General features: G+C 44.6%; 1 protein-coding gene across 3 annotated transcripts in view; it reads right to left on the minus strand.

Annotated features, from left to right (window-relative positions):
- The window catches only part of nemp1 (nuclear envelope integral membrane protein 1), a 129242-nt gene that overhangs the window by 11286 nt on the left and 94533 nt on the right, over positions 1–23423 (minus strand). For all 3 annotated transcript variants that reach the window (XM_070869702.1, XM_070869703.1, XM_070869701.1), the window contains 5 exons: positions 16150–16372; positions 12649–12721; positions 9952–10045; positions 9229–9343; positions 1051–1276 (listed from right to left, as the gene is read on the minus strand). In XM_070869702.1, coding sequence (XP_070725803.1) covers positions 1051–1276; positions 9229–9343; positions 9952–10045; positions 12649–12721; positions 16150–16372 — 731 coding nt within the window. The remainder of the gene's footprint in view (positions 1–1050; positions 1277–9228; positions 9344–9951; positions 10046–12648; positions 12722–16149; positions 16373–23423) is intronic.

A 23423-nucleotide genomic window follows, 5' to 3' on the forward strand; every position in this document is an offset into this window, starting at 1 on the left:
TCCATGCTGACTTGGACCTATCATATTACCTCTTTCCAAATGCACTGCTATGACATCCTTAATAATTGATTCCATCATTTTACCCACTACCGATGTCAGGCTGACCGGTCTGTAATTCCCTGTTTTCTCTCTCCCTCCTTTTTTTAAAAAGTGGGGTTACATTGGCTACCCTCCACTCTTCTGCCTATGTTGAGAGATCAGAGTAATCCTGGACATCCCCACCCCTACTATATCCAGTAGTCAAAAGGGAGACTGTTGACCCTAAAGGTTACGTTTTAGATCATACATGTTTGCCAGTGGCAGCTGCTTTTTAAGATAAGCACAAGTGTGTTGAGAGACTTGTAACAGTTCATATCAGTACTGTTTCCACAAATCGTGTATATGTAAACGTCATGCTACACAACACTCCCACAGATTCATCCCTTTGCTGGGACAGATTCCTTACACACAGAAGCCAACCATTTCTTTCTCTGGATGATGCCCCTCAAATAAGATTCCTGGTGTAACTGGAAATCATTTATCCCCGATTGGTATCCCCTCTCCAATCTGAATGACAGACAGAAGCCTAGCAAAATCATCCCGAGGAAATGTTCCTTCTTGAATCCCTCCCACTGCCAAAACTCTCCTTAAAACCCACCTCTTTGACCAAGCTTTCGGTCACCCCTTCCAATATCATCTTTCGCTTGGTGTCCATTTTGTGATTACAGCTCTGAAGCACCTTGGGACATTTTTCTACATTTAAAGACACTGCATAAGCACATGTTGTCCACATATAAATGCAATTTGAGACTGGGATTCAAACATTGGTCTCCTGGTTGGTAGCTCAACACTAGCACTGGAGTTACAAATCCGTTTCCTAAGCCACAGTGTCGAAATATCCACTGCAATAATCTGCTTTATTTTTGACCAAGTCTGCTCTGTAGCAGAATAATGCCAACCTGATGCACTTGTTCCAGAGACAGGAGCAATAAATCTGTTTTTGTCAATTTTGCACAGCTAAACAGATAGTTATTTCAATTTCTGGGAAGAGTTAATATACAAAACACTTACTTGTATGCAGCATATGTCCACCTAAACGGAAGCTCTAGCTTCTTCATGCAGAAAGCTACAATGATGAGTGCCAGGGCAACATGGCGTACTTGAATACCAGAGTACATTAGTAACAGTCCACAGAATTGTAGGGCCCAGTTCAGCAGGTTGACACTTCTCTCCTCCTCCAGTGGGCCATACTTGTAGCAGACAGCAAAACTGACAAAGCCAGATAACGTCACATAGCCTGAAACATCAAGAGCACAGGAAGAAAAACCTTCATAAAGGACTCAATGCCTGTTTCTCCCAGATAATCTGTAGGCCGCAGCCTATATAATTGCTCAGCTGTAGAGTGCTATATACCAAAGGGCGGGGAGGGGGCAGGCAGACCCAGCCACACTAGTTGGCTACGGGAGGAGCGGGCCCAAGAATAAAGACACCACACCGAGATCAGGTGCTTCCGCACTGCGAGGGAGGAAAAACAAAAGAGGAAACATCACCCAGGCCTTTCTCAAACACGTCCTAGCTGCCGGTGACAGAAGAGCTGGCAGATGTCAGAGAACTGGTCACCTGGCTGGCTCAGATGTGATGTGTGACTGAGACGACAACAAAAGAGAATTTTTTTTTCATTTCTGAAATCTGCACGTTCTTGCCACTCCTTCTGACACTCCTGTCCTCCCGTGTGACACACACCAATTCCCCAGCCCAAAAAAAACACAATTGCTCAGGGCAATATTCATCCATGAAAATTGGCAATACTCTGCATTTGGAAAGTTTGTGGTAGCAAGGCTGTTTTTTGAGAAATCGAACACTGCTAGGTCAGATTTGTTCAAATCAAATCTGTTTCTTTAAAAAAAAACACACACACACACTTAGGTCCCCCTTTAAAATAATGTCAATCCAGAGGTTTCAAACTCTACTGATATGAGGTCATCTGTAGCGGTGCTCGCAGTCGACGGGATGTGCTGTTTTACAATGACAGGAGTGTTATAATATGCAATACACAATGTATTTTATATCAACAAAACCATACAAGATTAAGTGGTGCCATTAGATAACCAATTTAAAAATAAATCTGGAAACAAATGAAATGATTATGCATGTGATTGTCTTCTACAACTAATAAATAAAGAATGATGGGTGAAGTTTCACATCTAGATCTTAACTTCAATTTATTGAATAAAGTTAAGCCACTGCACGTGCACACAATTTGGATATTATTCCTATTCTGCTGTGCACAATACCATGATTGTTTCATTGGCAATAATGGCATCATGTGGCATTTATAAAGTGCCGTCTCTAGTAATCCACACAATGGAGGCAGAAGCAACTTACACATCCTGAAGAGCTGAGCGCCACAACTTGGCTCTTTTCCCACAAATTTAAAAAAAAATTGTTGGGGTTTTGGGGTTTCAAAGTTAGTCCCTAGGGGGTGGTGGAAGCAGAACACGAATCAATCAAACCCTGACTTCTTCCCTGGAAAGAGAGTAATCTGATGGGGTCCATTTACTGCTTGCCTCATCCCACACATTTGCTTTGGAGACAGTATTCTCTTGGTTTACGAGGAGTGGAGGCCGAGGGTGGAAACAGTTGGCGCCCAGAAGTGAGAGGAGAAAAAAAAAAGTCAGGTACCAGCAGGAAAGTACAGGGTCAGAGTTGCCATGGTGCAAAGTGGAAGTGAGGGGTATGTCCAGTACATGCACAGAGGTCTCTGGAGAGGCACTGAGCTCACGCACATGCAAAGCACAGAAAATACCAGCAATGAGGCAGAGACTGCTAGCTCTCAGCATGGAGCAGAGCTCAATCTCCAGACCCGAGAGAGCAGCCTATGCAATGGATATTTGGAGCAGAGGGGCAGATTCTCCTCTTTCGTGCTTGGGCATATAGGATACTTTCCTTTATTAGCCGAGGCACTGAATACAAGAACGGGGCGGTCATGCTTGAACTGTATAAAACACTGGTTAGGCCACAGCTAGAGTACTGCATGTAGTTCCTGTCACCACATTACAGGAAAGGATACAGAAGAGATTCACGAGGACGTTGCCAGCACTGGAGAATTTTAGCTATAAACATAGAAACATAGAAAATAGGTGCAGGAGTAGGCCATTGGGCCCTTCGAGCCTACACCACCATTCAATAAGATCATGGCTGATCGTTCCCTCAGTACCCCTTTCCTGCTTTCTCTCCATACCCCTTGATCCCTTTAGCCGTAAGGGCCATATCTAACTCCCTCTTGAATATATCCAATGAACTGGCATCAACAACTCTCTGCGGCAGGGAATTCCATAGGTTAACAACTCTCAGTGAAGAAGTTTCTCCTCATCTCAGTCCTAAATGGCCTACCCCTTATCCTTAGACTGTGTCCCCTGGTTCTGGACTTCCCCAACATCGGGAACATTCTTCCCGCATCTAACCTGTCCAGTCTGTCAGAATCTTATACGTTTCTATGAGATCCCCTCTCATCCTTCTAAACTCCAGTGAATAAAGGCGCAGTTGATCCAGTCTCTCCTCATATGTCAGTCCTGCCATCCCTGGAATCAGTCTGGTGAACCTTCGCTGCACTCCCTCAATAGCAAGAACGTCCTTCCTCAGATTAGGAGACCAAAACTGAACACAATATTCCAGGTGAGGCCTCACACCAAGGCCCTGTACAACTGCAGCAAGAACTCCCTGCTCCTATACTCAAATCCCCTAGCTATGAAGGCCAACATACCATTTGTCTTCTTCACTGCCTGCTGTACCTGCATGCCCACTTTGTGACTGATGAACCATGACACCCAGGTCTCATTGCACCTCCCCTTTTCCTAATCTGCCGCCATTCAGATAATATTCTGCCTTCATGTTTTTGCCCCCAAAATGGATAACCTCACATTTATCCACATTATACTGCATCTGCCATGCATTTGCCCAGTCACTTAACCTGTCCAAGTCACCCTGCAGCCTCTTAGCGTCCTCCAGTTTAGTGTCATCCGCAAACTTGGAGATATTACACTCAATTCCTTCATCTAAATCATTGATGTATATTGTAAAGAGCTGGGGTTCCAGCACTGAGCCCTGCGGCACTCCACTAGTCACTGCCTGCCATTCTGAAAAGGACCCATTTATCCCGACTCTCTGCTTCCTATCTGCCAACCAGTTCTCTATCCACGTCAGTACATTACCCCCAATACCATGCGCTTTTATTTTGCACACCAATCTCTTGTGCGGAACCTTGTCAAAAGCCTTTTGAAAGTCCAAATACACCACATCCACTGGTTCTCCCTTGACCACTCTGCTAGTTACATCCTCAAAAAATTTCAGAAGATTCATCAAGCATGATTTCTCTTTCATAAATCCATGCTGACTTGGTCCGATCGTGTCACTGCTTTCCAAATGCGCTGCTATTTCATGTTTAATGATTGATTCCAACAGTTTCCCCACTACTGATGTCAGGCTAACCGGTCTTTCATTACCCGTTTTCTCTCTCCCTCCTTTTTTTAAAAAGTGGTGTTACATTAGCTAACCTCCAGTCCATAGGAAGTGATCCCAAGTCGATAGACTGTTGGAAAATGATCACCAATGCATCCACTATTTCTAGGACTACTTCCTTAAGTACTCTGGGATGCAGACTATCAGGCCCCGGGGATTTATCGGCCTTCAATCCCATCAATTTCCCGAATACAATTTCCCGCCTAATAAGGACATCCTTCAGGTCCTCCTTCTCACTAGACCCACTGTCCCCTAGTACATTCGGAAGGTTATTTGTGTCTTCCTTCGTGAAGACAGAACCAAAGTATTTGTTCAATTGGTCTGCCATTTCTTTGTTCCCCATTATAAATTCACCTGAATCCAACTGCAAGGGGCCCACGTTTGTCTTCACTAATCTTTTTCTCTTCACATATTTATAGAAGCTTTTGCAGTTCGTTTTTATGTTCCCTGCAAGCTTCCTCTCGTACTCTATTTTCCCCCTCTTAATTAAACCCTTAGTCTTCCTCTGTTGAATTCTAAATTTCTCCCAGTCCTCAGGTTTGTTGCTTTTTCTAGCCAAATTATATGCCTCTTCCTTGGCTTTAACACTATCCTTAATGTCCCTTGTTCGCCATGGTTGAGCCACCTTTCCAGTTTTATTTTCACTCCAGACAGGGATGTACAATTACTGAAGTTCATCCATGTGATCTTTAAATGTTTGCCATTGCTTATCCACCGTCAACCCTTTAATTATCCTTTGCCAGTCTATTCTAGCCGATTCACACCTCATACCGGCAAAGTTAACTTTCCTTAAGTTCAGGACCCTAGTTTCCGAATTAACTGTGTCACTTTCCATCGTAATAAAGAATTCTACCATATTATGGTCACTCTTCCCTAAGGGGCCTTGCACAACAAGATTGCTAATTAGTCCCTTCTCATTACACATCTAGGATGGCCAGCTCTCTAGTTGGTTCCTCGATATATCGGTCTAGAAAACCATCCCTAATATACTCCAGGAAATCCTCCTCCACCACATTGCTACCAGTTTGGTTAGCCCAATCAATATGTATATTAAAGTTGCCCATGATAACTGCTATACCTTTATTGCACACATCCTTAATTTCTTGTTTGATGTGGTCCCCAACCTCACTGCTACTGTTTGGTGATCTGTACACAACTCCCACCAGTGTTTTCTGCCCTTTGGAATTCCGCAGCTCCACCCATACCGATTCCACATCATCCAGACTAATGTCCCTCCTTACTATTGCATTAATTTCCTCTTTAACCAGCAACTCCACCCCGCCTCCTTTTCCTCTCTGCCTATCCTCCCTAAATGTTGAATACCCCTGGATGTTGAGTTCCCAGCTTTGGTCACCCTGGAGCCATGTCTCCATGATGCCAATTACATCATATCCGTTAACTGCTATCTGCACAGTTAATTCGTCCACCTTATTCTGAATACTCCTCGCATTGAGGCACAGAGCCTTCAGGCTTGTCTTTTTAACACACTTTGCTCCTTTAGAATTTTCCTGTAATGTGGCCCTTTTTGTTTTTTGCCTTGGGTTTATCTGCCCTCCACTTTTACTATTCTCCTTTCTATCTTTTGCTTCTACCTCCATTTTATTTCCCTCCGTCTACCTGCATAGGTTCCCATCCCCCTGCCATGTTAGTTTAACTCCTCCCCAACAGCACTAGCAAACACTCCCCCTAGGACATTGGTTCCAGTCCTGCCCAGGTGCAGACCGTCCGGTTTGTACTGGTCCCACCTCCCCCAGAACCGGTTCCAATGTCCCAGAAATTTGAATCCCTCCCTTTTGCACCACTCCTCAAGCCATGTATTCATCTGAGCTATCCTGCGATTCCTACTCTGACTAGCACGTGGCACTGGTAGCAATCCTGAGATTACTACTTTTGACGTCCTACTTTTAAAATTTAGCTCCTAGCTCCCTAAATTCATCTTGTAGGACCTCATCCCGTTTTTTACCTATATCGTTGGTACCTATATGCACCACAACAACTGGCTGTTCACCCTCCCTTTTCAGAATGTCCTGCACCCACTCCGAGACATTCTTGACCCTTGCACGAGGAAGGCAACATACCATCCTGGAGTCTCGGTTGCGGCCGCAGAAATGCCTATCTATTCCCCTTACAATTGAATCCCCTATCACTATCGCTCTCCCACTCTTTTTCCTGCCCTCCTGTGCAGCAGAGCCACCCACGGTGCCATGAACTTGGCTCCCCCCCCCCACCCCCCGAGTCATCCCCCCAACAGTACCCAAAGCGGTGTATCTGTTTTGCAGGGGGGGTGACCGCAGGGGACCCCTGCACTGCCTTCCTTGCACTGCTCTTCCTGCTGGTCACCCATTTACCATCTAGCTGTGTACCCTTTTCCTGCGGTAAGACCAACTCACTAAACGTGCTATTCACGTCATTCTCAGCATCGTGGATGCTCCAGAGTTCATCCACCCGCAGCTCCAGTGCCGCAATGTGGTCTGTCAGGAGCTGGAGGCGGATACACTTCCCGCACACGTAGAGGCGGCTCAGGGGAGACTTAATTTATTACACAAAATTAGGACTCATGGTATTGGGGATTGGTTAATAGACAGAAAACAGAGAGTAGGAATAAACAGGACTTTTTCAAGTTGGCAGGCTGGAACTAGCGGGGTACCGTAAGGATCAGTGCTTGGGCCTCAGTTATTTACAATCTATGTTAATGACTTAGATGAAGGGACTGAGTGTTACTTATCCAAGTTTGCTGATGATACAAAGTTAGGTGGGAAAGTAAGCTGTGAGGAGGACGCAAAGAGGTTGCAGAGAGATATAGACAGGTTGATTGAGTGGGCAAGAACATGGCAAATGGAATACAATGTGGGGAAGTGTGAAGTTATGCACTTTGGTAGGAAAAACAAAAAAGTAGAATATTTGTTGAATGGTGAGGGACCTGGGTGTCCTTGTACATGAATCACAGAAATTTAACGTGCAGGTACAGCAAGCAATTAGGAAAGCAAATGGTATGTTAGCTTTTGTTACAAAGGGATTTGAGTATAAGAGTAAAGAAGTCTTACTATAATTATACAGGGCATTGGTGAGGCCACACCTGGAGTACTGTGTACAGTTCTGGTCTCCATACCCAAGGAAAGACATATTTGCCTTCGAAGGAGTGCAGCGAAGGTTCACGAGACTGGTTCCTGGGATGAGGGGATTGCCCTATGAGGAGCGATTTAGACGACTAGGCTTATAGACTATATTCCTTAGAGTTTAGATGAATGAGAGGTGATCTAATTGAAACATATAAAATTCTTAAGGGGCTCAACAGGGTTAATGGTGGGAAAATGTTTCCCCCAGGCTGGGAAATCTAGAACACTGGATCAGTCACAGAATAAGGGGTCGGCCATTTAGGGCTGAGATGACAAATTTCTTCACTCAGTGTTGTGAATCTTTGAAATTCCCTACCCCAGAGAGCTGTGGATGCTCAGCTGTTGAGTATATTCAAGACAGAGGTCGATAAATTTTTGGGAACGAAGGGAATTAATGGATATGGGGATAGTGCGGGAAGGTGGAGTTGAGGTAGAAGATCGGCCATGATCTTATTGAATGGCGGAGCAGGCTCGAAGGGCCGAATGGCCTACTCCTGCTCCTATTTATTACATTCTTACGTTCATTAATTTAGGTGTATAAAATTATGAGGGGCCTAGCGCAGATAGGAAGGGCCTATTTCCCTTAGCATAGAGGTCAATAACCAGGAGACACGGATTTACAGTAATTGGTAGAAGGTTTGGAGGGGAGTTGAGAACTTTTTTCACCCAGAGGGTGGTGGGGGCCTGGAACTCTCTGCCTGAAAGGGTGGTAGAGACAGAAACCCTCACCACATTTAAAAAGTACTTGGATGTGCACTTCAAGTGCTGTAACCTACAGGGCTACAGACCTAGAACTGGAAAGTGGGATTAGCCGGCACTGACAAGATAGGCCGAAAGGCCTCCTTCTGTGTTGTAAATTTCTATGATTCTATTCTATGCTCGCCCGATTTCCCTTTTATTTAAATGGATGGAAAAGGCTGTGTTACAGATATGCGATCCTCTACAGACGATTTCCCCCATCTGTCCCACTCATGCACTCCACATCAGTGAGGTAACATTTAGTGAGTTAAGAATGTCATTTCTTATTATGTGCTAAATGTCATTCCAAGCAACGTGCCTGCTGAAATGAATTCTGCCAGGCTCCTGATCACTATCCAATGGCTCGTGCTGGAAAGTACGCATGTGTAAACATCCAGGATTGTGCTCAATGATGATACCTTATATGGTCAAATTACCTGGTCCAACGCTCCGTCAAACTCCCAACGAACGGTCATTTGGGCACGGTACAGGGGGTTGCTGGTGCCCTTGGAATCATACCCTTGCAAATAGTAGCTTCAGGAAAAGGAGCAGGGGAAACACTTTGTTCCAAAGATGGTAAAATTGCCATGCAAGACTCAGCCTCAGTTTTGTCATCCAGTGTCACAGGAGGTACAGATTTATATCCGATGGGCAGACGATAGGAGAGAATAGTATCAGCGCCCCAGGCGGTGTTCATTTCTGGTTGTGGACTCTCCAATATTAGCCTCAAAACAACAAGAGTACTACTAGCTTCATCCCATTAGTTCAATAGTATAAAGTTCTGTTGACAGAGTGCAAATAGAAACGGTGGTATCGGCATGCTGGACTTCATTTGCAAACAAATCCTACGTCTACCATAAATTAAAAACAATCTCACCTAAAACATACTGCCAGTATTCTCTTAAGAGAAACTGTAAATTCCTCAGTGTCACTTGGATCAGATACAGAGACACAGACCAACCGCCCGCCACCAGCAAGTAGAGAGAAGTTTTCTAAACAGAAAAGGGGAAAAAATTAGCAACAAATAATTGTTTTTTTTTTTAAATGGTGTTTACTGAAGGCGAGGTACATCCATGCTGGATCATGGAACAGTCATAGCACCGTTCAGATATAGAAGGAAAACTCCCACTTTCTGCCCAACTTCAGAACAGCATCCCCAACTCGTGTACAAGTGTGAAGTTTGCTCTTTACCCAAAGCAGCCTCATAACTTGGGTTCAAATCCATTCCATTCGTTACACCTGTTTCGGTTAGAATGGTCCAGCTCAGGCTGTCTCTACCCAGCTTCTAGTGGGCAGATGTTCACAGCACACAATCCCTCTTAATTCAACATCAACTTTGCAACCTCACTCAGAAAACAAGGCCGGCTTTCATGAAAACAAAATGCACACTGGTGCAGCAGTGGCTCCTCTTTGGAGACTGAGACACTTTAGAGGGAGCTTCATCATGTAGTGAGGGTTCGGTACATCTGGAAACACAATGCTGACAGTGGTTACAAAAAAATGGAAAAATGTTCAATTGCCCATCACAGACATACATCACCTCAAGTGCAAGAAAACGTAGTCAATTTTTCACACAAGAGACCCTTACCTACCAACCTACCTTAGGTAGAAAACGAGCCAGGATACAGATGAGAATGATGAGTGAAGCCAATACTCCAATACTCATTCCTGATGTATAGAAGAAAAGCTGACTCCTGAAAGGAAAGATATATAAAATACTTTTCAAACTTTTGAAAAGTAAGAGCAGCGACAGCATGAGAACACAATCTCCCCCTGGCACCAAGCTGGCATCTTCCACAAAACAGAAGCGCTTAGCGAAGAGAGGTCCAAATTATGATTTCCAGCTCAACTCTTATTACAGCAACCAAAATTCAAAACTATTTAGCCTCCTTTTTAAAAAAGTTATTTATCGTTCCCATCCCTTCAATCCTTTTCCTCACCTTCTCTGCCCCAGTCTTCAGCATAACATTCCAATTCAGTGCTTGACCAGCTGACTGGTACCAGCTCACTGCTATTTGAGCTCCTGAACCACCCACTAGATAGCATGGAAAGGCAGCATGGGCTGATTCACTCGATTCCCTTCTCCCTCCAATTCATGTGGGGAAGCATCTTACTCGTTTCCAAACAGCTTGGCTGAGATAGAGAACTCACTGGGTTGAACATGAACCTCTGTCTTAATGCTACATGCCACGGCTACTAAGAGAACTGGTCCAATTTTATTATGAATTCACACCAGATTACAACATGGCTCCTGGGAGAGTGAGGAAGTCATGAGGCTTCAGCCACCTCTTTACATAAATGAGTCTTTCAGCAGGACGATAGAGTCGGGAACTCAGCCAGCAACCAGCAGAAATGAAATCTGGAAATGTCAGAGATGAGGGGAAAGCTGCAAGTGATGTGGGGTCAAGACAGGAGAGGAAGCAGATGGTCTCGATCTTTGAGAAGAAATTATTATATGCTCCTCGCATTTGGTGCTGGAGTTAAAAATGGGGCACAATAGAGGATATGAGGAGAGGAAGACAGTAGATTTTGGATGATCAAGCCAGATCTAGCAGTGGACAACCATCCCAGGAACAGAAGGCCAGTCACCCCTCGAGTCTATTCCGCCATTCAATTCGATCATGGCCGATCTGTATCGTAGCTTCATTTACCAGCCTTGGTTCCGCATCCCTTAATACCCTTACCCAACAAAAATCTATCAATCGCAGTTTTGAAATTTTCATTTGACTCCAAGCCTCAATACCTTGTGCGGGGAGAGAGTTCCAGATTCCCACTGCCCTTTGTGTGAAGAAGTGCTTCCTGACATCACCCCTGAACGGCCTGGCTCTGATTCTAAGGTTCTGCCCTCTTGTTCTGGACTGCCCCACCAGAGGGAACAGTTTCTCTCGATCTACCCAATCAACTCCTTTAATCATCTTAAACACCTCAATAGGGTCACTATTATTTACTTGATGCATTAGTTTGATATCTAATTAAATGGTAACTTATTTCTGATTATTTACTTTTATTACTTATGTATACCAGATATTAATTTAATGCTATTTGGATAATTAATTATCCTGATTTATTTATTCATTTTATTTACTTATTTAATTTTTATTTAGGTTTAATAGTTTAGAAAGTGTGTAATAAATGAAGTACTTAGCTGAGCTCCTGAGGTTCTGCTGCTCCTCCCTCCGATTGCTAGCGACGTCACTTTTTGAATGTTTCCCTGCCTCGGTTTTGGTGCCACTGCTGCCTGGTTCTTGTGCAGCTTTTAAATGCGTTGCATGTGCCGATGTGCTTTGATACACTGCTGCATGGTTCTTGCGGCGATTTAAAATGTGTTGCATGTGCCGATGTGCTTTGATGCACTGCTGCTGCTGCATGGTTCTTGCGCCGCTTTTAAATGCGCTGCCTATTCCAATGTGCTTTGCTGCACTGTCGCCTGGTTCTTGCGCTGCTTTTAAATGCACTGCCTGTATTTTGGCCTGCTTTGCTGCACTGCTGCCGTTGCTCATTTCTTGCACAGCTTTTAAATGCGTTGTATGTGCTGATATGCTTTGATGCACTGCTGCTACCGCCTGGTTTTTGCGTAACTTTTAAATACGTTGCATGTGCCGATATGCTTTGATGCACTGCTGCTGCTGCATGGTTCTTGCGTCGCTTTTTAATGCGTTGCCAATTCCGATGTGCTTTGCTGCACTGCCGCTTCTACTGCTTGTAAATGCTCCGCATCAGGCCAGTTACGCACAAGTTGTGCTCCACCCTGTGGCCTTTAGATTTAAGTACACGGAGATGGGATTTATACCGGAAAAACAGTGGGGGTGGGAGAAAGTAAGGGCTTGGAGTATTCAAGGGCATCAAAGGCAGAGGCAAGGAAGCTACTGAGCAGGTTAAGTGCAGTGGCTGTGGAGGTGGGTGAAGGGTCAGGGGAGGAGAAGTTGGGAATTTAAGAGCGTTAGAAAGGGAGCTGGGGGATCTCTCTCTCTCTCTCTCCATTGATGACTACTTTGAGCGGGTGGCCGTGTGTGGGAGTTTACGCAGGGGGGACGAGGGTGGGGGGGGGGAAAGACGAACTACTCACGTATAACAATATTTTCAGAAGGCCAACACCTCCTTCCCTTGCCATCCTCAAAATGTCTAGGATACTTTTTAAATCAATACTTATGAGAATGGCGGACAACTATTTTTTTTCTAAAGAGCCCTGAGCAAAACATGTTCTCTCCACAAATGCTGGCTGACCTGCCACGTTTCCAACATTTACCACTTTAATATTGCACAGCCAAAAACAGTGTTCCATCCTTCACCGTCTTACCTGCTTAAGGTTTCAGCATAGAAAAACAGCACCAGCCCGAAAGTGAAGAGAACAATCAGCTGCGGATCGAAACCTGGAAAGGATAAGGTCGGGATGAGGGGAACACACAATTCTACCAAACAGCACATGAAAAAAGTTCACCAAAGAGAAATAATGAAATTTAGCCAGAAAGGACATTTATAAAAATTGCCCAACTTCCTTCTCCTTTCTTAAAATAAAAACAGAGCCTGAAATGCTCGAATGGCTCAGTTGGTAAGTGCAATATTGAGGATGCAAAGGTCGACCCTTGGTTTATACTGAACTAGCCAATTGTTTTTTTTTTAAAAAAGCACATATGTGGGGCCAACAAGCTCAGCTACAGCGACAACCACAGTCAAATAGCCTGATGTGCACACATGAAGAACGGCCACTTGGGCAAGGTAGTGGAGGGGGCTGAAGTCTGTGGGTTAGAATCAGAGAAAAATTACGACACAGAAGGAGGCCATTTCGGCCCATTGTGTCCGCGCCGGCCAACAAAGAGCTACCCAGCCTAATCCCACTTTCAAGCTCTTGGTCCGTAGCCCTGTAAGTTACGGCACTTCAAGTGCACATCCAAGTACTTTTTTAAATGTGATGAGGGTTTCTGCCTCTACCTCCCTTTCAGGCAGTGAGTCCCAGACCCCCACCACCCTCTGGGGGAAGAAATGTTTCCTCATCTCCCCTCTAAACCTTCTACCAATTACTTTAAACCTATGCCCCCTGGTTGTTGACCCCTCTGCTGAGGGAAATAGGTCCTTCCTATCCACTCTATTTAGGCCCCTCATAATTTTATACACTTCAATTAAATCTCCCCTCAGCCTCCTCTGTTCCAAGGAAAACAAACCCAGCTGACCCAATCTTTCCTCATAGCTAAAGTTTTGCAGTCCAGGCAACATCCTCATAAATCTTCTCTGCACCCTTTCTAGTGCAATCACATCCTTCCTGTAATGTGGTGACCAGAACTGCACGCAGTATAGAATAGTATAGTATTAGCGGTCCCTTGTATCGAGGATGACCTGGGCTTAATTTCAAAGTTTACAGATGGCTCGAAACTCAGAAATGAAGCAAACAGCAAGGAGGATAGTAACAGGTTTCAGGAGGACACATTGGTGAAATGGGCAGCACATGGTGGATGAAATTTAACACAAAGTTGTGCGAAGTGATACATTTTGGTTGAAAGAATGAGGAGAGGCGATATAAACGAAAGGGTCCAATTTTAAAGGCGTGCAGGAACAGAGAGACCCGGGGGTGTTTGTACACAAACCTTTGAACGTGACGAGGACCAGTTAAGAAGGCTGTTAAAAAAGCTTATGGGACCCTGGGCTTTATAAATAGAGCCATCGAGTACAAAAGCAAGGACGTTACGCTAAACCTTTATAAATCACTGGTTAGGCCCCAGCTGGAGTATTGTGTCCAATTCTGGGCACCGCACTTTAGGAAGGATGTCAAGGCCTTGGAGCGGGTGCAGAGGGGATTTACTGGAATGGTCCCAGGGATGGGGGACTTCAGTTACATGGTCTCCAGTCGTCTTGGTTAACCCTTGCCACTGGACCAAGACCAAGCTCTGAAAGCAGGGAGTGGTGGTGAATGGTTGTTTATCAGACTGGAGGGAGGTATACAGTGGGGTCCCCCAGGGGTCAGTATTGGGACCCCTGTTCCTTCTGCACACAATATTCAAGCTGTGGCCTAACTAATGTCGTATACAGTTCTAGCATAACTTCCCTACTCTTGCACTCTATGCCTCGGCTAATAAAGAAAAGCATTTCATATGCCTTTTTAACTACCTTATCGACCTGTCCTGCTACCTTTAAGAATCTGTGGACATACACTCCAAGGTCCCTCTGTTCCTCCACACCTCAGTATCCTCCCATTTATTTTGTATTCTCTTGTCCTGTTGCCCCTCCCAAAATATATTACCTCACACTTTTCCAGATTGAATTCTATTTGCCACTTTTCTGCCGAACTGACCAGTTCATCGATATCTTCCTGCAGTCTAGAGCTTTCCTCCTCACTGTCAACCACACGGCCAATTTTTGTATCATCTGCAAATTTCTTTATCATGCCCCCTACATTTAAGTCTAAATCATTAATATATACTACAAAAAGTAAGGGACCAAGTACTGAGCCCTATGAAACCCCACTGGAGACAGCCTTCCAGTCACAAAAACTTCCCTCAACCATTACCCTTTGCTTCTGGTCATTGAGCCAATTTTGGATCCCATGGGCTTTTACTTTTTTGATCAGCCTACCATGTGGAACGTTGTCAAAAGCCTTGCTAAAATCCATGTAAACTACATCAAACGCATTGCCCTCATCGACCCTCCTTGTTACCTCCTCAATCAAATTAGTCAGACACGACCTTCCCTTAACAAATCCATGCTGACTGTCCTTGATTAATCTGTGTCTTTCTAAATGAAGGTTTATACTGTCCCTCAGAATTGATTCCAGTAATTTGTCCACCACCGAGGTTGGACTAACTGGCCTGTAATTACTCGGTTTATCCCTTCCTCACTTTTTGAACAATGATACAACATTAGCAGTTCTCCAATCCTCTGGCATCACTCCTGTAGCCTGGGAGGATTGTAAAATGATGGTCAGAGCCTCCGCAATTCCCTCCCTTGTTTCTTTTAATAGCCTCGGATATATTTCATCTGGTCCTGGCGATTTATCTACTTTCAAGGATGCTAAACACGTTAATACTTCCTCTCTTACTATGTTTAACCCGTCCAATATTTCACGCTCTTCCTCCTGAATTTCAACGTCGACATCGTCCCCCTCTTTTGTGAAGACAGGCGCAAAGTATTCATTGAGTACCTTACCCACATCCGCCTCCTCCACACATCGATCAACATTTTGGTCCTTAATAGGCCCTATCTCAGCAGCAGAGGGATAAAAAAATCAGAAGCACTGCAGGCAGCCAAGAGGTGTAATACACACACTTACTACCCCACAGACTGACTGAATCCCTGACATTAGCTCAGGGAAAAAAAAGTACTTTATATTGAAAAATTACAAGCACGCACACACATACTGTGTGTTTAGTATTTTGCTTGCGTCTTTCTGCTTCTTTGTATCATTTTACTTGTATGAAATAATCTGGAACAGTTTAGCCTGCAACAAAAGAGCTCTAACATTGTGATATTTTTCTGTCATCCAGAAGATTGGTGATGTGGTGGGCACGTCATGTATTTTCCAGTAAACATTTCACCACAATTGAGGTTTATGCTTAGATCTGGGCTATGTAAACCCAAAAGCAATCGACAATACAGATGCAGGCTCGGTTCATAGGAAACTGCCTGCTTATAAAAATTATTGGCAAGGCAGTTACATGAGGAAACATGCAGAATAGTGACAATCAGTATTACTGAGCAAAGTTCCATTTGAGAGAAGATGGTAGCGTAGATGCAACACAGCAAGAATGTGAACTTACGCCAACATCACTGTCACTCAAATTGTGAGGGATCAAATTGATTGAAAACTCACGTCGTGTCAACAGGACATCATAACAAGCCACTGCACTGCTCGGTTCCACTTTAAAGCAGGTTTTGCTGGCGAACAGGTCGACGTTGATGTAAGTTTCATTCACTTTCTCCTTTAAGATGGACATCGCCGACTCCACAATCCAACTCCACACGCCTGGAGTTTCCAGCTCCATTTCATCGTCTACTTGCTTTATCTTAAATTTTTCAGAGCTGTTCACTCGGATCTGAAGAGATAAATAAAAGGAACAGCCAGCAATAGATCAGCAAACACATTTCCAACAGGACTATAGGTTACAGGTATTCCTTGTAGAATATTGTGTTCAGTTTTGGTCTCCTAATCTGAGGAAGGACGTTCTTGCTATTGAGGGAGTGCAGCGAAGGTTCACCAGACTGATTCCAGGGATGGCAGGACTGTCATATGAGGAGAGACTGGATCAACTGCGCCTTTATTCACTGGAGTTTAGAAGGATGAGAGGGGATCTCATAGAAACGTATAAGATTCTGACAGACTGGACAAGTTAGATGCGGGAAGAATGTTCCCGATATTGGGGAAGTCCAGAACCAGGGGACATAGTCTTAGGATAAGGGGTAGGCCATTTAGGACTGAGATGAGGAGAAACTTCTTCACTGAGAGTTGTTAACCTGTGGAATTCCCTGCCGCAGAGAGTTGCTGATGACAGTTCATTGGATATATTCAAGAGGGAGTTAGATATGGCCCTTACGGCTAAAGGGATCAAGGGGTATGGAGAGAAAGCAGTAAAGGGGTACTGAGGGAATGATCAGCCATGATCTTATTGAATAGTGGTGCAGGCTCGAAGGGCCCAATGGCCTACTCCTGCACCTATTTTCTATGTTTCTATGCGCACCAATAAAGGACAACACACCATTACTACAAGTGTGTACCATCTACAAGATGTACTGCAGCAACTCACCAAGGCTTCTTTGACAGCATCTCCCAAGCCCACGACCTCTACCCCCTAAAAGGACAAGGGCAGCAGGCGCATGGGAACACCACCACCTCCACGTTCCCCTCCCAGTCACACACCATCTTGTCTTGGAAATATATCGGCCGCTCCTTCATCGTCGCTGGGTCACAATCCTGGAACTCCCTCCCTAACAGCACTGTGGGAGCACCTTCACCACATGGACTGCAGCGGTTCAAGAAGGCAGCTCACCACCACCTTCTGATGGGCAATTAGGGATGGGCAATAAATGCCGGCCTTGCCAGCAACGCCCACACCCCGCGAATGAATTGTTTAAAAGTTAGTATTAAGCCAGATTTTACAGACAGCAGCTTTTGAAGACATGGATTTTAAGGTTTGTGAACAGTGAAATATTCTGTTGCACTCCATTGCTCAGAATTTCTAAATGTTTGAATAATTTCACTCAGATAAACCTTTGGGAGTTTACAGTTTGCCACGTGACCTTTCAAAATAGGAAAGATTCATGGAATATGGTACAAAAATAAAATTGGTTGAACATAAAGTGGGTGCTTGAAAATGAATAGATTGTGCAGAATGAGGGACCATACATTCAAAGCTCGTGTATGTAAATCATCGATGTGCACAAACAATAACTGCACACCAGCAAGTTCTCCTCCTGGCAGAGTCACAACTACTCCCAGCCCAACCTGGCATAATTGCAACCTCTCGGTGCCTCCCTCAGCCTATTCTCAGCACATACTCAACCTCACGCCACTTCCCCTACCCCATCCTGGTATAACCACGACTGCTCGCCACTTCCTCCCCACTGGTGCACCAGAATAATTAGCTTATCCGAACCCCACCCCCCTCCAAAGCGCAACTCTACAATACCCTACAGTGTCAGAACCCAAAAGCTGATGAATATTCATCATTTAAACAGATCAAAGTAATTAGTTGGTATTCTTTGCAATGTCAGTGGGTGAAAATTCAGCCTGGCTTAGCCCAGGACCTGAAAAATATCTTAAAATGAGGATCCACTTCTGGTGATTCAACTGGTCCATGGAACAACAACGCTATCAATCATGTGCTTTCCACAAACAATCTGCAATCTCCCACTACATAGTCTGCTTCTGAGGGTCTAACCCTGCTCAAGATTCCCCAAACTGGCAACTTGCTCAGTCTCGACCATCCGCTCGACTTGTCCTCCCTGAACTCTCCTCTTACCCCTGCCTCCACAGAGACATACTTCTTCCTCCAAACCCACACCAGGCCAGCCTCAGCACTGGGCCTCTAAAGGATTAGGTATTTTTTAATGGCTGAATATAGTAATCCTGGCCAGAATTACACAAGAATTAGGAACAGGAGTAGGCCATCTAGCCTCTCGAGCCTGCTCCGCCATTCAACAAGATCATGGCTGATCTGGCCGTGGACTCAGCTCCACTTACCCGCCCGCTCCCCATAACCCTTAATTCCCTTATTGGTTAAAAATCTATCTATCTGTGATTTGAATACATTCAATGAGCTAGCCTCAACTGCTTCCTTGGGCAGAGAATTCCACAGATTCACAACCTTCTGGGAGAAGAAATTCCTTCTCAACTCAGTTTTAAATTGGCTCCCCCGTATTTTGAGGCTGTGCCCCCTAGATCTAGTCTCCCCGACCAGTGGAAACAACCTCTCTGCCTCTATCTTGTCTATCCCTTTCATTATTTTAAATGTTTCTATAAGATCACCCCTCATCCTTCTGAACTCCAACGAGTAAAGACCCAATCTACTCAATCTATCATCATAAGGTAACTCCCTCATCTCCGGAATCAGCCTAGTGAAACGTCTCTGTACCCCCTCCAAAGCTAGTATATACTTCCTTAAGTAAGGTGACCAAAACTGCACGCAGTACTCCAGGTGCAGCCTCACCAATACCCTGTACAGTTGCAGAAGGACCTCCCTGCTTTTGTACTCCATCCCTCTCGCAATGAAGGCCAACATTCCATTCGCCTTCCTGATTACCTGCTGCACCTGCAAACTTGGAGTGCATCATCACGCCCGGCAACCAAATTTTAATTTGATTTTACGTTTTAAAGTTTAATTTGTTTTAATTGCCGGTGCTTTTAGTGTCCCCCTTCCCTTTTATAGGGGGCACTGGGGAAAAATTGTGATTTTAGTGCCCAAAAAAAAACACAAAAAAAAAGGAAAAAAAAGGGCCTTGTAAATGTCTGGTGTGTCACACCCAGGTAGGGTGGCACGGTTTAATGTCTTTGTTTTTGCAGATAAACTCCAAAAAGAGTTTCATGCACCCCCAGGTCCCTCTGCACCGCAGCATGTTGTAATTTCTCCCCATTCAAATAATATTCCCTTTTACTGTCCCCCCCCCCCTAAGGTGGATGACCTCACATTTTCCGGCATTGTATTCCATCTGCCAAACCTTAGCCCATTCGCTTAACCTATCTCAATCTCTTTGCAGCCTCTCTGTGTCCTCTACACAACCCGCTTTCCCACTAATCTTTGTGTCATCTGCAAATTTTGTTGCACTACTCTGTCCCCTCTTCCAGGTCATCTATGTATATTGTAAACAGTTGTGGTCCCAACACCGATCCCTGTGGCACACCACTAACCACCGATTTCCAACCCGAAAAGGACTCATTTATCCCGACTCTCTGCTGTTAGCCAGCCAATTCTCGATCCATGCTAATACATTTCCTCTGACTCCACGTACCTTTAGCTTCTGCAGTAACCTTTTGTGTGGCACCTTATTGAATGCCTTTTGGAAATCTAAATACACCACATCCATCGGTACACCTCTATCCATCATGCTCGGTATATCCTCAAAGAATTCCAGTAAATTAGTTAAACATGATTTCCCCTTCATGAATCCATGTTGCGTCTGCTTGATTGCACTATTCCTATCTAGATGTCCCGCTATTTCTTCCTTAATGATAGCTTCAAGCATTTTCCCCACTACAGATGTTAAACTAACCGGCCTATAGTTACCTGCCTTTAGTCTGCCCCCTTTTTTAAAAAAAAACAGAGGCGTTACATTAGCTGCTTTCCAATCCGCTGGTACCTCCCCAGAGTCCAGAGAATTTTGGTAGATTATAACAAATGCACCTGCTGTAACTTCCACCATCTCTTTTAATACCCTGGGATGCATTTCATCAGGACCAGGGGACTTGTCTACCTTGAGTCCCATTAGCCTGTCCAGCACTACCCCCCCTAGTGATATTGATTGTCTCAAGGTCCTCCCTTCCCACATTCCCGTGACCAGCAATTTTTGGCATGGTTTTTGTGTCTTCCACTGTGAAGACCGAAGCAAAATAATTGTTTACGGTCTCAGCCATTTCCACATTTCCCATTATTAAATCCCCCTTCTCATCTTTTAATGGACCAACATTTACTTTAGTCACTCTTTTCCGTTTTATATATCGGTAAAAGCTTTTACGATCTGTTTTTATGTTTTGCGCAAGTTTACTTTCGTAATCTATCTTTCCTTTCTTTATTGCTTTCTTAGTCATTCTTTGCGGTTGTTTAAAATTTTCCCAATCTTCTAGTTTCCCACTCACCTTGGCCACCTTATACGCTTTTTGGTTTTTAATTTGATACTCTCCTTTATTTCCTTGGTTATCCCTTCTCTTACCACCCTTCTTCACTGGAATATATTTTTGTTGAGCACTATGAAAGAACTCCTTAAAAGTCCTCCACTGTTCCTCAATTATGCCACCGTTTAGTCTGTGTTTCCAGTCTACTTTAGCCAACTCTGCCCTCATCCCACTGTAGTCCCCTTTGTTTAAGCATAGTACGCTCGTTTGAGACACTACTTCCTCACCCTCAATCTGTATTACAAATTCAACCATACTGTGATCACTCATTCCGAGAGGATCTTTTACTAGGAGATCGTTTATTATTCCTGTCTCATTACACAGGACCAGATCTAAGATAGCTTGCTCCCTTGTAGGTTCTATAACATACTGTTCTAAGAAATAATCGTATGCATTCTATGAATTCCTCCTCAAGGCTACCCTGTGCGATTTGATTTGACCAATCGATATGCAAGTTAAAATCCCCCATGATTACTGCTGTTCCTTCTTCACATGCCTCCATTATTTCCTTGATCATTGTCCGCCCCACCGTGAAGTTATTATTTGGGGGCCTATAAACTACGCCCACCAGTGACTTTTTCCCCTTACTATCTCTAATCTCCACCCACAATGATTCAACATTTTGTTCATTAGAGCCGATATCATCTCTCACAACTGCCCTGATATCATCCTTTATTAACAGAGCTACCCCACCTCCTTTTCCTTCTTGTCTATCTTTCCGAATTGTCAGATAGCCCTGTATGTTTAATTCCCAGTCTTGGCCACCCTGCAATCATGTTTCTGCAATGGCCACCAAATCATACCCATTTATAATGATTTGTGCCGTCAACTCATTTACTTTATTTCGAATGCTGCGTGCGTTTAGGTAGAGTGTTTTAATACTAGTTTTTAGTTTTGACCCCTCCTGCAGCCCCTTTATATTCATACATATTGTCCCTTCCTATCACCTTGTGGTTTACACTTACCCCAGTGCTACTCTGCTCTGTTGCCTCCTGCCTTTTGCATTCTTTCTTGGGATCCTGTTCATCTGAGCTCTCACCCACTAACTAGCTCAGAGCCCTCTCCTGGGTTCCGAATACTCCTCACATTGAGGCACCAAGCTTTCAGGCTTGCCTTTTTATTACACTTTGACCCTTTAGAATTTTGCTGTACAGTGGCCCTTTCTGTTTTTTGCCTTGGGTTTCTCTGCCCTCCACTTTTACTCATCTCCTTTCTGTCTTTTGCTTCTGTCTCCATTTTGTTTCCCTCTGTCTCCCTGCATTGGTTCCCATCCCCCTGCCCTATTAGTTTAACTCCTCCCCAACAGCACGAGATGATTGGGCAATTCCTCTGTCAATCACTGCTGAGCGAGTGACTGGGATTGATTTTATGCACAGAATTTGTATTCTGTAACGATTCTCCACTCACTGTATTTTGCGGGAGAAATAATCCTTCTCCATTTGGGAGACTCCGATTGCCGTAGTTTCGGTCATGAGTTTGGAGACTCTCCTGTCCCGTCCCACCTCCAACTCAGTGGCTGCCTGACACAGTGGTGTCGATATTCCCTGTTTTTTTTAAAATGCGAGAGTGGCTCACACATTCATTGGCCACCCCCAAAAGCAGACCAAGGTGGAGTCTCGGGTGCAGGAATGTTCCTGTGACTGCAACAATATCGACACTGACTCGGGCTCCCTAAGCTTGAAGAAGGTATTAAGAGCTCAAGTTTCGGCCTGAGTTGCTCCTATTTTTTTGGAGCAACTAGTTTAGAATGGAGCATCTTAGAAATTGCAATTCTCGACATTTAGTTTGCTCCAGTTCTAGTGAGTTAGAATAGTTCCATTTTAGAACAGATTTTATTTTCAAAAGAGGGCATGTCCAGCCACTTATACATGTTTTGCAAGTTTAGGCAGCGAAAACTTACTCCAAACTAACTTAGAGAGGGGAGAGAAAGAGAAAGAGAGGGGAGGGAGAGAAAGAGAAAGAGAAAGAGAGGGGAGGAGAGAAAGAGAAAGAGAAAGAGAGGGGAGGGAGAGAAAGAGAAAGAGAAAGAGAGGGGAGGGAGAGAAAGAGAAAGAGAAAGAGAGGGAGAGGGAGAAAGAGAAGAGGAGGGAGAGGAAAGAGAAAGAGAAAGAGAAAGAAAGAGAGGGGAGGGAGAGAAAGAGAAAGAGAAAGAGAGGGGAGGGAAGAAAGAGAAAGAGAAAGAGAAAGAGAGGGGAGGGAGAGAAAGAGAAAGAGAAAGAGAGGGGAGGGAGAGAAAGAGAAAGGGGAAGAAGAGGGAGGGAGAGAAAGAGAAAGAGAAAGAGAGGGGAGGGAGAGAAGAGAAAGAGAAAGAGAGGGGAGGGAGAAGAAGAGAAAGAGAAAGAGAGGGGAGGGAGAGAAAGAGAAAGAGAAAGAGAAAGGGGAGGGAGAGAGAAAGAGAAAGAGAGGGGAGGGAGAGAAAGAGAAAGAGAGGGGAGGGAGAGAAAGAGAAAGAGAGGGGAGGGAGAGAAAGAGAAAGAGAGGGGGAGGGAGAGAAAGAGAAAGAGAGGGGAGGAGAGAGAAAGAGAAAGAGAGGGGAGGGAGAGAAGAGAAAGAGAAAGAGAGGGGAGGGAGAGAAAGAGAAAGAGAGGGGAGGGAGAGAAAGAGAAAGAGAGGGGAGGGAGAGAAAGAGAAAGAGAGGGGAGGGAGAAAAGAGAAAAGAGAGGGGAGGGAGAGAAAGAGAAGAGGGGGGGAGAAGAAGAGAGGAAAGAGAAAAGAGAGGGGAGGAGAGAAAGAGAACGAGCCCCCCCTGGGGGAGGGAGAGA

This window comes from Pristiophorus japonicus, chromosome X, assembly GCF_044704955.1.
Source record: "Pristiophorus japonicus isolate sPriJap1 chromosome X, sPriJap1.hap1, whole genome shotgun sequence".
NCBI lineage: Eukaryota > Metazoa > Chordata > Chondrichthyes > Pristiophoridae > Pristiophorus > Pristiophorus japonicus.